Source organism: Cryptomeria japonica, chromosome 7, assembly GCF_030272615.1.
Source record: "Cryptomeria japonica chromosome 7, Sugi_1.0, whole genome shotgun sequence".
Classification (NCBI taxonomy): domain Eukaryota; kingdom Viridiplantae; phylum Streptophyta; class Pinopsida; order Cupressales; family Cupressaceae; genus Cryptomeria; species Cryptomeria japonica.
The window spans coordinates 728,594,596-728,608,668 of record NC_081411.1 but is presented as its reverse complement, the minus strand read 5'-3'; the positions used below and the strand labels follow the sequence as shown (position 1 = coordinate 728,608,668).

Sequence of the window (14,073 nt, the reverse complement as noted above, 5' to 3'; positions counted from 1 at the left end):
CTACTCCCTAAACACCTCAACCAAATGGACTTGTGGAAAGGAAGAATATAACTATCTTGGATGCTGAGCTAGAACAATGATGATGGAAGCTAGTCTACCACATATCTTCTGGAGAGAAGCAGTGAGTACAATGGTTTATACATTCAACAAAGTACATATCAAAGGAGAAACCAGTAAGACACCTTATGAATTATGGTTTGGAAATACCCCTACAGTTAAGTATTTCAGAGTTTCTGGCTGTAAATGTTATATCAGGAGAGATGATATCATTGGAAAATTTAATCCTAGATGTGATGAAGGCATATTTCCTGGTTATTCTAATGAAAACAAAGCATATAGATGTTATAACAAGAGATTGCAAAGAATTGTGGAGAGTGCTAATGTCAAAGTAGATGAGCTAAACATAAGTCAAATCAGAGTTTATGAGAAGGAAGTGACAATGGAAATGATTATATCTAAATTGGTAGCACCTTTGCTGGAACAGAGAGTTGAAACAGTTACTCCAACAATATTAGAGAACTCTACAGTAACTGAAGAACATGGAAGAGGAATAGAAAGACAGAGTATTCCTAGGTATGTGAGATTGAATCATTCAGAAGATCAGATCATTGGGGATAAGAGCAATAAAGTGATGATAAGAAAAAGACTGACAACTAATGAGGTATGTATATTTTCACAAGTTGAACCGGTATCAGTAATTGAGGCATGTAAAGATGAATATTGGTTGAAAGCTATAAAAGAATAATTAGACCAGATTGAGAAAAATAACATATGGACCTTGGTTCCCTGGCCTAAAAATAAAAATGTTATTGGAACTAAATGGGTTTTTTATAAATAAATTGAATGAGGATGGTCAAGTTATAAACAAAAATAAGGTTACATTGGCTTGTAAAGGATATTCTCAGAAGAAAGGAATTGATTATGGAGAGACCTTTGCACCTCTAGCTAGGATTGAAGCTGTAAAATTATTTCTTGCCTATGTTGCTTAAAAAACCTACAAGGTTTATCAAATGGATGTTAAATACGCATATTTGAATGGGGATTTTGATGAGGAAGTTTATATTAAGAAACCTAATGGTTTTTCACTATCAAATGACATGGATATGGTTTGTGTAGGATTTTGCCAAGATCAAGGGCACAATGAAAAGCATAAAAGAGACAATAGAATGACAAGAACAAACTGTATTCTCATCAATATGCAAAATGATCAACTGGATTAACCAATACAATGAATAGAGGCCTGGTTATATAGGTAAGGCCATATGGATGTATGAGCACACAAATATGACATGTGGCTCAATGAGAAACAAGGGTAGGTAAGAAATACTAGGGGTAGGTAGGAGAAATAATATAATATTCCACAAGAGGTGGATGACCCACCGAATCTGGAGTGTAACAACAAAATAAGACCACAAAAGGTGGAATTTCTCCTACAAGCTCTATCCCTATGTGCACACTTCCCTAAGTGTCTCAAATCCAAACTACGAAGAGATGCATTATCCTAAGTTAACTTAAGTAAGTGTAATAATATCCAAAATGAATATTTATTTACACCAACACCCCCTCTTAAGTGCAACTTAGGGGAATGAAGACTCAAGTCAACAATGCAAGATGGGTCCCGGCTACTAGGCCATGATAGGTACCCATGTACAATATGCAAATGCAAGCAAAACTATGCAATGCAATCTCTCACAAACGGAGAAAGGGAGAAAACCCAGTGGGAAAAAACTCCCCCCCAAAAGAGAGATGAATGTACAAAAGACTCTCAAAGAAGAAGGACAAAACCTCAAAGAGGAAAAAGTCCCTCCCATAAGGGAGGAAGGAGAAGTCAGCTGACCCCCCCTAATGACACATCCCGCACCCCCAAGAGAGCTCACAACTGTAGGAACATACTCTCGGTGAAAGGTTTGGTGAATATGTCAGCAACTTGCTCTGCTGTAGGACAATACTGCAAATCAATGACCTACTCCTGGATGAGCTCTCAGATATAGTGCATATGAATCTCGATGTGTTTGGTCCGTTGGTGCTGGACCGGGTTCTTCAAGATTGCAATAACACTCTGATTATCGCAATGTAGAACTGTTGGTCGTTGAGTGGTGAATCCAAACTCTGTGAGAATCTGCTGGAGCCAAATGGTCTCAGTCGCTGCGTTAACAACGCCTCGATACTCAGCCTCAGTCGAAGAGAGAGCAATAGCATGTTGCTTCTTGCTCTGCCAACAAATGGGGCCCGAACCAAGGTGAAAACTGTAACCAGAAGTAGACTTACGATCAACTAGATCGCTAGCCCAATCGGAGTCTGTGTAACCAACCAAGCGAAGTCCTGTGCCTGCTGCATAGTGAATCCCATAGTGATGTGTACCCTGGATGTAATGAAGGATGCGTTTGGCGGCTTTCTAATGAAGCTCATGTGGTTACTGCATGAAGTGGGAAACCATGCCAACTGCAAATGAAATATCAGGGCGTGTATGAGTCAAGTATATGAGACTACCCACAAGCTGACGATACAAAGTGGCATCAACTGGTGGAGAAGAACAATGAGCCTCAAGCTTGACTCGTGAAAGAAAGGGAGTCGGGGCAGGCTTACAATCAGCCATATGAAAGCGTGCAAGTAGATCAAGAGCATACTTAGGCTGCGATAGTGTAATCCCGGAAGGTGACTGTGAAATCTCTATCCTGAGAAAGTAGTGCAAAAGACCCAAGTCAGTCATAGCAAATCTGTCATGCAAAGCAGATTTGACCCTGCTAATGATGGATGAAGTACTCCCTGTAATGATCAAGTCATCAACATAGAGCACAAGTATCAAGTGAGAGTCATCCTGTCGCAAAATGTAGACATTCGGATCGGAATGACACCTGGTGAACCCTGCGGAGAGAAGAAAGGAGTCCATCTTGGCATACCAACCCCTGGGGGCTTGCTTAAGGCCATAGAGAGATTTCCTTAGTCTGCAAACCAAGGAAGTATCCTGGATGAAACCCTATGGTTGCTCCATATAAATCTCCTCATCAAGATCACCATGAAGAAAAGCACTCTTCACATCCATCTGATGTACAACCCAACCATGAGCTGCAGCAATAGCAAGTGTCAAACAAATGGAGTTCATCTTGGCTATGGGTGCAAAGGTCTCAGTATAGTCAACACCTGCAACCTGAGAAAAACCTTTTGCAACAAGCCTTGCCTTATACTTATCCACACTACCATCCGCTGCAAACTTGGTCCGATAGATCCACTTACATTGAACCATCTTTCTCCCCTTAGGAAGATGGACTAAATCCCATGTGCTGTTCCTCATCAAGGAACTATACTCTTCCTCCATAGCTTGGTCCCACTCAGGAACCCCTGATGCTTCCCTAAATGTCTGTGGATCGAAAGCGGTAGCAATGAATGCATGTGGAAGATCCTAATGTTGTGATCGAGTTCTCTGTGTATCTGAAGGATCCCCAACAAGAGAACCCGCGGACTCAAGTGTCTGTCGAGCCCAACGAGGTCTAGGTGGAGGTGGAGAATGAGGCGCCTCAACTTCAAGTAGACCCTGCGGTAGTGGAACCCTGCGAGTCGGAGTTGAAGGAGTCTCATCATCTGAATCACTAACATCACTATCCACAATGGAGGAAGGTGGAGGAGGTAGAGAGGCTAAGCTAGGAGAGCTTTCCTCAAAATGAACACTCCTCTCAATGAATACCTCATGTGTCTCTGGATCCATCAATCTGCATGCCTTAACACCCTCAGGATATCCAACAAATATGCAAGGCCGACTCTGAGGTTCCAATGCCTTGCGTTTCTGCGGAGGTATGCGTGCCCATGCTGGACACCCAAAGACTCTGAAATGTCTCACAATCAATTTCCTACTAGCCCAAGCTTCAAAAGGAGTAATACCTTGCAAAGCTTTGTGAGGAACCTGATTCTGGATGTGTGTGGCATAACTAATAGCCTCTGCCCAAAAGGTGGGATCAAGAGAACATGCATGTATCATACAACTAGCCATTTCTTTGAGAGTTCTATTCTTGCGTTCTACAACCCTGTTCTGCTATGGAGTGTATGCGATAGAATGCTAAAGATCAATCCCCTCAAATGTACAAAAATCCTCAAGTCTTTTGTTCACATATTCCCTTCCATTATCTATGCGAAGAATCTTGACCACTTTCCCTGATTGCTTCTCCACACAAGTCTTGAAGTCCTGAAATCTGTCAAATACTTCACTCTTATGAATGAGAAAGTAGACCCAAGTGAAGCGGGAGTAGTCATCAATGAAGGTAAGAACATAGCGGGCCTTACTAAATGAAGGTGCTGGAAATGGACCCGCTACATCGCTGTGAACAAGTTGAAGAACTTCCAAAGCTCTCCAAGTTTTCCCTTTATCAAACTTCTCTTCGGGATGCTTGCCCATGGAACAACCTGAACATATACCCTCTGAAAAACTAATTCAAGGTAGACCTGTGACCATGTCTTTAGTGCTTAGCTGCTGAAGATAGCGGTAGTTGAGGTGACTAAACCGCTCATGCCATAGCTTACTTTCTGGATTTGAATGAGTAAGCAAGGCCCTAGAAGGTGAACTTGGCACAAAGTGGGAGAATGAATAAAGCCTTGAGTTGTCATTGACTTGTCCCACTGCTACCAAGGCATCATCATCAAGTTCCTTTACCACAACTGAATCTGGTGTAAACTCAACCTTTTTCCCATTCCCATAGTGAGTGATTTCGTAGATGGAGAGAAGGTTGGTAGACAAGTTAGGAACATAGAGAACATTTTCAAATGTTCCATCATCCATGTCAACTGAATCTTTCCCTTCAACCTCTACCTGTGTATCATCGCCTATGTAAATGTGAGGTACCTTAGATGGCTCCAATGAAGAAAACTGCTCCCTTGTAGAACCCATGTGATATGAGGCACCCGAGTCAAGTATCCATTGCTGTGAAGAACCTGTTGTAGCCACAAATGCTTGCCCTTTTCCCTTAGACTGTGAGGAAGAGGAAGGAGTTGAATCCTTCTTTGCGTAGGCAGATGGCAAGTTGATGTTGTTTTTCTTGAGAAGATTAGTTAACTCATCAACTTGCTTTGCGTGGCATCAATGCTCATCATGACCATACTTCTTGCAATATGCACAAGTTGGTTTATCCTTCTCAGGTGGTGTCCCCTTCTTGGAAGAGGATGAAAAATCGCCTTGTGATGGAGAGGATGATTGTCCTTTTTCCTGGTGTGGCTTAGACTTGGATTGCTTCTTCTTCTTGTTGGAATCTTTGCCTTGACTTCCTTGATTCCCTTGATTAGCCACCAAAGCCTTGGATTTTGAAGACTTGAGAAACCCCATGTTCAACAACTTAGATTGTTCCAATATCAACATTTCTGTGAAAGTATCAAATGAAGGCATAACATAAGAACTCCCCACTGTCAAATGATGAGTTTGGAAGCTAGACACAAATGCTGCATATTCTGGTGCAAGCTTGTCCAACAAGTCGAATATCAATTGAGCATCCTTTTTGTCAATTCCACAATCCTTAAGCTTTGCTCTTAGCTCATTTGCTTTGGTGACATAATCTTGGATTGTATCAAAACTCTTGGGATACAAGTTGGTGAGCTCATTGTCAATCTGATAGCCTCTGATTTCATCAACTTGTCCATACAATTTCTGAAACATATCCCAAGCCTCTTTGATTGTTTTACACTTCTCAATGTGAAAAATGAGGTCATCTGATACATACTTGCGTAAAGTTCCAAGAGCCATGCAATTCTTTGTGAGCCATTCTAATTGAGCAATTGGATCAGCCTTAGGATCAGGTGGTGTTGTTATTGTTCCATCTATGTAGTGTGTGAGACCCTTTTCCATTAATTTACTCCATACTTTAATTTTCCATGATGCATAATTATGTGGAGTTAAAGGTGGAAATTTATTAGGACTCATTGCAACAAAAATGGAAAGAGCACAAAGAGAGGCACAATCACACAAGACACCCCCCCAAATTCACTCAATCAAAGAACCCCCCCCAAATGTGATGATTTGGCACTTTATAAGTAGTGCGTATACAATGGGCCACTTGCAAAAAATGGCAAAGTGGACTTCTGCTTTACAATTTTACAACTGCCTCAATAAGGCCAAAAGAGTCTCAAACTGATAATGCAAGAGATCTAACTAAGATCCAAGCAATTTACAAGTACCTAATAGGCCAAATAAGACCAATATTTGAAAGTACAATTTCCACTTAAAATCTCTAAAATCTGATCATAGATTCTGAAATTAGATGAAAAAATAAGCACTTTAAAAAAAAACGACACCTGAAAAGGAGGTCGTATGAGCTCAAACGAGGCCTTTGAAGTTGCAAAATTGAGGATTGGATAGGTACTGCTGAGAGAATCCAAAATTTTTGAAAAATCTGTGCACCAAAATCAGAAAATAAACACACCACTACGAAGATCATGAAATTTTAGCCCATTTCAAAAAAAATTGCACCAAAAAAGAGCAAAAATGAGCAAGATATGGCCTTTCAAAGTTGGACTGCAAAATTGAAAAGCTCAATGGAGAGGGGTCAAAAAAATTTCAAAAAATGCTGATGTGGTGCTGACGTCAGCAAGTCACTATGTTAAATTTGACGACCGTATGACCGTCGCAAAAACTTCGCCTCCCTGCTGACTGGGCATCTGTACTGTATGGACTGTTGACTGGGCAGGTGACTGAGCTGTCGTACCGTACGGACGGCTGACTGGGTGGTCTGCGTCAGCTCTACATGGCGGATGACATGGTAGATGACTGGTGTACGGTTTAGCTCGCGGGCCAGTGGCTGCTTGCCACGTGGCAGATGCGGGGCCGCTTGTTTTTGGTGGTCACCGGCGAAGGGAGCGGCCGGAGAGGAAGATCCCGGCGGGCCGGGAGCCGAGGGGGTCAGCGGCGGCCGGGAACCGAGGTGGCCGGTGGCGAAAGGGGCTGCCGGAGAGTTTGGGCGGCGGCCGGTGTCGGCGCAGGCGAGTGGTCGCTGGGCGGCGGGTGGGACAGGTGCCGTCGGCGGGCTCGGCAGGGACGATGGGTACAGGTACGCGACGCGGTTCTCGGTTCCGACAGGTACGACGGCGGCAGAGCAGGTATGCGGCCTGCAACACCTGCGACACGTAGGTGCAGACTGCATGGGGGGGATCTGCGGACCCCCCAAAAAACCAGCAAAAAAAACTTTTTTTTTTAATTTTTTGATTCGCCTTTTGATTTTTTTCGAATTTTTTTTTTTTCAGAAAATGAATATTTTTTTTGAAAAAAATTTCGAAATCCGTACGATAATAGCCAAAATGGGGAAAAAAATTTCTCACCAAAATAGGTCAACTTTATAGTCGAAATTTATGGAAACGGCCTCCCGGATTCAACGGTGATGTCCAAATCGCTGTATGACGCCCCCAAAAAATGAAGATCCCCAAATCCGAAAATAGAAGCCTTCCACGATGTCTCCAAAAACCGATCAATGAAGCCCCAATAGCTCTGATACCATGTAGGATTTTGCCAAGATCAAGGGCACAATGAAAAGCATAAAAGAGACAATAGAATGACAAGAACAAACTGTATTCTCATCAATACGCAAAATGATCAACTGGATTAACCAATACAATGAATAGAGGCCTGGTTATATAGGCAACGCCATATGGATGTATGAGCACACAAATATGACATGTGGCTCAATGAGAAACAAGGGTAGGTAAGAAATACTAGGGGTAGGTAGGAGAAATAATATAATATTCCACAAGAGGTGGATGACCCACCAAATGTGGAGTGTAACAGCAAAATAAGACCACAAAAGGTGGAATTTCTCCTACAAGCTCTATCCCTATGTGCACACTTCCCTAAGTGTCTCAAATCCAAACTACGAAGAGATGCATTATCCTAAGTTAACTTAAGTAAGTGTAATAATATCCAAAATGAATATTTATTTACACCAACAGTTTGCAAGCTAATAAAATCTTTATATGCAAGTATCTAGAGCTTGGTATGTTAGGTTGGATAAATATCTTTTGAAGATTGGTTTTACTAAGGACAGTGCTGACAGTAATTTATATTATAAGACCAATGATGATGATATACTGATTATTGAAGTATTTGTTGATGACATTATTTTTGGAGGTGAAGATAAGTTATCTATGGAATTTTTTAAGAATATGAAGAAAGAATTTGAGATGTCTATGATTGGTGAGATGAAATTTTTCTTAGGTTTGCAGATTACTTAGACTGACAAAGGTATTTTCATCTATCAAACTAAATATGCTAAAGAATTATTGAAGAAATTTGTTATGTGAGATTCTAAACTGGTAAGTACTCCTATGGTTACAAGTGAGAAATTGACAAGAAAATATGTTTCTGCATCGGTAAATCCTACAAGATACAAATCTATGATTGGACGTCTGCTTTATTTGACTTAGACTAGGCTTGACATTATGAATGTTGTTTTTATTATTTCAAGATTTTAGAGTGATCCTAGACAAAATCATGAGACTGCGATGAAAAGGATTTTTAGATACTTGCAAGGTACATTAGAATATGGCTTGTGGTACCCTAAGGATGATAACTTTACTTTATGTGCATATACAGATACTGATTGGGATGGAAATGTCGTTGACCGGAAAAGTACTTCTGGTGGAGCTTTCTTTCTTGGAAAGAAGTTTGTTTCATGGATCAACAAGAAAGATTCATGTACTTCTTTATATACTGTTGAAAATGAGTAAGTTGTTTCTTTTACTAAGTGTACGCAAGTTTTATCGATGAAGAAAATTTTGAAGGATATAAAGGTGGATTGTGATGCACTAGTAGTTATTCATTGTGATAACTCTACTGCTATTGATCTATCAAAGAACCCTTTACCGGGTTTTCCACGTATAAATCTTGGTGTCATGTGGATGGTATATATTCTGTGATTATTGGTTATTCTTATTTGGTTTAACTGTTATTCCAGTATTAATATTTTAGGTTCCAGAGTTTAAACTGCTAATGGTTCCAGTAATCTGAGACAACTGATTCACCTCCTCCCTCTCTCAGTTGTATTCCAGTTGTTTGAACTGTCTAACAAAGACTTCTCTGAGGGTTGTAGCCTTCCGAGCCTTTATCTTTTGAGCAGTGAGCTCTAGGTAGTGTTCCTAAATGCATGTACATTCCCCATTATAATATTTCACATACTACTGCAGAGTATCATCTTATTGTGGGTAGGTTCCCACCGTGGTTTTTCCCTTAACCGGGTTTTCCACGCCAAAATCTTGGTGTTGTGTGTTGTGTTGTTAATATGCTTATCTTCATTATTGTTGCAATTTATTAGATATATTTTTGTGATTAAGTTTGTTGATCCGGCGATTCACCCTCTCCCCCTCCCTCTCAGTCTTCCTCCTCTTTGCTGCTAATAGTTCAGAGTTAATCTGCATCAAACATAATAGATTGATGAATACCATTCTTTTGGCTTTTATGCTTATATTATTATATTCTGACACACGTAAAAAACATACACAACAAATAATTATTTAAAATAATGATATCCTTCAAATGTTGTTCTTCAATATTTTTGTGATTTAATGCATTTCAATGGATTATATTATTGAAAGTATTCACAATTTTGGTTTGAGGCGTACTCTTGATTAAGAAGTGAAATTGGAACTAAAGTAAAACATGTAATGAAATATATAAAATGGAAGTTTTGGGTATAATTAAATTAGAATAAGGCACATTATTAAATAGAAACACAATAAAGATAATTAATTTCAAATATATTTTTGTCTTTAATAAATAGGTGGAGAAGTGTTTATAAGGAAATATATAAAAAATAGATTACATTTATAATGAATAGATTGATAGAGTACATTTTTTTTAAGAAAACGGTGTGGAAATGCATGTTAATATCTCATTAAAGTTTATAAATTTCAATATTGTTTTTGTTTCCTTACATGATTTATTCAGGTAAGAGTCTTTAATCTAAAAATTCATTAACATCTTTTTATTTTTTTGAAATTCTTTAATTAAATATATTGTAGTCATGGTGAATCAAATAGATTTGAATTAATGCCAAAAATAATAGCTACATATTTTTTTCATTCAAATAAATTGATTAAAGCAAATGACATTTATCCAACATTTTGACTTGTATTTAAAATGAAACATTTTTTTAAGTAAGTGTACAAGTTGCTAAATATAAAATAAATGAATAGAAATCAGTTAGAACATAAGAAAATATTGTTATGTTTGTTAAGGTACAAACAATACACTTGTTAGGGTTGAGATAAAATATTCTTTTAAAAATAGATATCTCTAGACATATTTTACAGACTTCCTAAATATAAGCATGATAGTTACATCGAAGGTGTATTATACTCATATATGGATGTAAAAACATTGTCAATAAAAATGAGAAGCATTTAATTGAATGATGTGACCATGAAACTTTAGTTATAGACAACGAACTTGCCAAATAAACTGCTATAAAAAATTGAAAATGATTTGAAATCTCCCCCTAAATTTTTGAAAAATGCACAAGTATGAATCCTCTCCCCTATTTTGAAAAAATTGCAAACATTAGTCTTCCCTTCTTTAGCGAGAGCCCGTCCCTAGATTCCCATCCAGTCCACCCACTTTAATGAGCGCCGTACCTAGATGGGCTGTGTTTAATCCAGTGTGAAGATTATTTGAATCCACGAGCATCTTGCTTGGACAAGGAAAGCACAAAGCATTTATTTTATTGTGAATTGTAGAGAGGCCGCCCTCAGTTAGATGTCTGTGGGCCGTGTCAAAGATGGAAAATATATACCAACAATTAATTCTTACCGTACTAGCTGGCCCCTCTCACCTTATCAATATTAACATATAATTTTAAATCTCAAGTATGTAGGTGTACATCATCGCTGCTCTCAATGAAATTAACCTTATAAGTTTTGTCGCACCATTAAAGTGGTCGATTTATTCAAATTAGGGAAGGTTCGCGGAAATTCCCCTCTTGTCATGTATTCGTCGTCTATTGAACAAACGCGGTCCCCCTTCTCTTTAATGAGATATTCAGTCTTTGTTCTTGTGTGTAAAGTACAAAGTACAAAGCAAGCACCCATTTTATGGAAGTGGCTATGTAGGGACCAAAAAGACACATTGAAATATGTGGTCCTGTATAATTTATTTATTTTACTTGTCCTGCATAAACACTTCCCCTGTTTTATTGCCCAGAGCGGACATCCTCAGTTACAATAGCTAAACATTCACGTCTGACTATCTTAGAAGATGGAAAATATGAAGAAAAAAGATTCCGAGTGGGTTGTTGCAGTTGAATCAAGTTTAAAGGGCGAAACCAGACCCCATAAATCCCAGCATGGTCTCATTCATAGTGTTCCAAAGTCTCTCTATAGTAGAAACAATCGAAAGTTCTATCTTCCGCAAGCCATCTTCTTCGGCCCCTACCATTTCAAACAAGAAGATGTAGGGAATAATGACATGGAACTGCTCAAGTCAGAAGTGGCAAGGAAGATGCATGGTAGAATCATAGGAAATGGTGATACCAAAGGCTTAAAATCGGTGGTGGAAAAGTTTATGGAAAAGGACAACCAGGATAGAATAAAGAAAAGCTATGCTAAAGAGTTTAAACTTAGCAGTGAAGTGTGTGCGTGGATGATAGTGAGGGATGCCTGTTTTGTTATAGAAGTTCTCAACAGGTTCCGAGAAGATAAAGTTCAAGAGCATGAAGATGAAGATGAAGATGCAGAGGAAAGTGTGTCGCCCTTCATCGACAGCATTCTTAGCAGGAAACGACATCATCCCCTGTTGACAGAAATTGTAAAGGACATGCTCAAGATGGAAAATCAACTACCATTCTGGGTATTGGAGATTGTCGGGCTCTGTACTGTGGGATTTAATGATGACGACCATCTTAGGTCGATTGGGTTTTTAACGGAGGAAATCGGAAGTGATATTGTGGGCTCAAATGAAAATGACCAGTTTCAGTCGTCATCAGTCTGGTTTGAGTTTGCACTGAAAAAATTATCCCCCATCGAAGTAGCAGAAAGGCCGGGTCAGAAATACAAAGAAAGATTTCATATCTTGCAATTGCTTCATGACTACATTGTTGACAGGCAAGTTCCCAACAAACCCAAACTCCCGCAATATAGCTCTTGGAGCTACTTTCGATATGAAATTTTAGATTGTCTTATAGTCTGTTTAATTGAAGAAGAATTATCGGATAAACCTGCAACGAAGATCTTAAAGTGCCGGAGATGTATGAAATTGCTATTTCAAGTATCAGGATTTGTGATAACCCTACTTGTTTTGTCTCCGGTTCTTGTCATCTTGTTCGTATGGGGGATCATATTTGCCATTTGGTACTCTATTAAGAACTACATATCCGCTAAAGTAGAGGAGAAAGGACTACATGTTCCAACTGTAGAAGAACTAAAAAGAGTAGGAGTGAAATTCAAGAACTCGGACGGTGGAAAAAAGATAGGAGTTAGTGACATTAAGTTCAAGGATTCCAAACTGTATTTGCCTAAGATCAATATAGATAACAGATCCGAAGTGATACTGAGAAATCTGATTGCCCTGGAAATCTGCTCCCAAAACGAGCAGAAACCTATTACAAGGTACGCTCTTTTAATGAATGACTTGGTTAACACGAGTGGGGACGTGGGTATCTTGAGACGAGAGGGCATCATCACCAGCAGCCTTGGAAGTGACGATGAGATCGCTCAACTTTGGAATTTCATGGTGACAGCCACAGAAATGCCCAGGTACGATTCTATAGACAAGGCTTGTGAATTCATTAATAGGTACCGCAAGCAGTTGTGGAAAGTTCTATGGGCTCAATTTGTTATGCTTCACTGTTCAAAGCCTTGGTTGTTTCTCTCTCTTCTGGCTGGAGTTACGTTTTTACTGTTGACGCTTGTCCAAGTTATCTGCCTTTTTCAGTCGTGCCAACTCAAATAGACGCGTAGTTTTCTGCTACTGCACAAATAGTACTGTGTGTCTATAAACTTTAACATTATGTTGTAAGGAATTACAGTGTGAGCTTATCCGCTCCTGCACAAATAGTACTCTGTGTTTAAAAACTTAACATTAGGTTGTAATGAATTACAGTGGTAGCGAGTGGATTATTGAAGTTAACATATAAAGTTTAATTACATTTAATAGTTATCTCATCTAATGAGTTTTTAAAAATTATGTTTATATATGTGTTAGTGCATAGTAGGCAATCTGGTTTTCTGTGTCTTGCAAGATTAAGCATGTATGTAATTTCAATTTTTTCTATAGGGGAGAGGATTTAGTAGTTGACGCATTTCAATTGTTGTGATAGAAGTTGTTGATTTAATACTTCCATAGTTGCTGATTAATGTCTAATTTTTGTACAACATTGCTCTAATAGTTGTGACTTTAAAGATGTTATTACTATTGATGAGTACCAATAATTGAATGAAATATACCCTTTATTGTAAAAAGCAGCCAATCATGTGATGCCACATCAGCTGGACAAGTATTGGGGCTCCTTTTGCATCTCTATTGGTCTCCCTTGTTTTTTGGCTTGTTTTGGACATCCTGGCAAAAAGCATGTTGTTGTGGCCTTGAAACCTTAGTTACAAGCAGGGGACTTGCCCAATAAACTATAGTTAAAAATTGGGAGGGATTTGAAATTTTCACGTAGGATTTTGAGAAGTGCGAAGTTAGGGTGCACATTTACTGGGTCCCTCTCCCCTATCTCATAAGCTTCTGACATTATTGTGTTGTGTAAAACTGTAAATCCTTTAATGAATGAAGACAATCTCTTTGTATGTGAAGATTTCATTATTTTATATTAAAAATAAAATTATTATTTGTATTTATATTATTGTAAAATTTATTTCACTTGTATTTATGTTAAGTGGTTATATATTTGCATATTTATCTTATAACTTTTATTTCTATTTGATATAGAGGACTTTTTCAACAATTTAGTAATTTATAATTTTAATATTTTAACATAATTGTAATGCATATGTTTAATTTTCTTATCTTTATGTTTTAGAATATTTCGTGGGTGTCTTTAGGCATGTTTTTAACATTTTTTTAGCTCACTTTATGATGTAAAGTCAAAACTACTCACTTTATTATAGTAAGTAATC

At 38.5% G+C, this 14,073-nt stretch overlaps 1 protein-coding gene across 1 annotated transcript; it reads left to right on the top strand.

Moving 5' to 3' along the window:
- The first annotated feature begins 11,212 nt into the window (after nt 1-11,212).
- Nucleotides 11,213-12,904, top strand: LOC131856974 (putative UPF0481 protein At3g02645). The gene has a single exon (XM_059208943.1). The coding sequence runs from the start codon at nt 11,213-11,215 to the stop codon at nt 12,902-12,904; it is 1,692 nt and encodes a 563-aa protein (XP_059064926.1).
- Nucleotides 12,905-14,073: the final 1,169 nt, after the last annotated feature.

What these genes read in the sequence shown, in the direction of transcription:
- LOC131856974 (XM_059208943.1), top strand. Translation starts at nt 11,213, where the DNA reads ATGGAAAATATGAAGAAAAAAGATTCCGAGTGGGTTGTTGCAGTTGAA.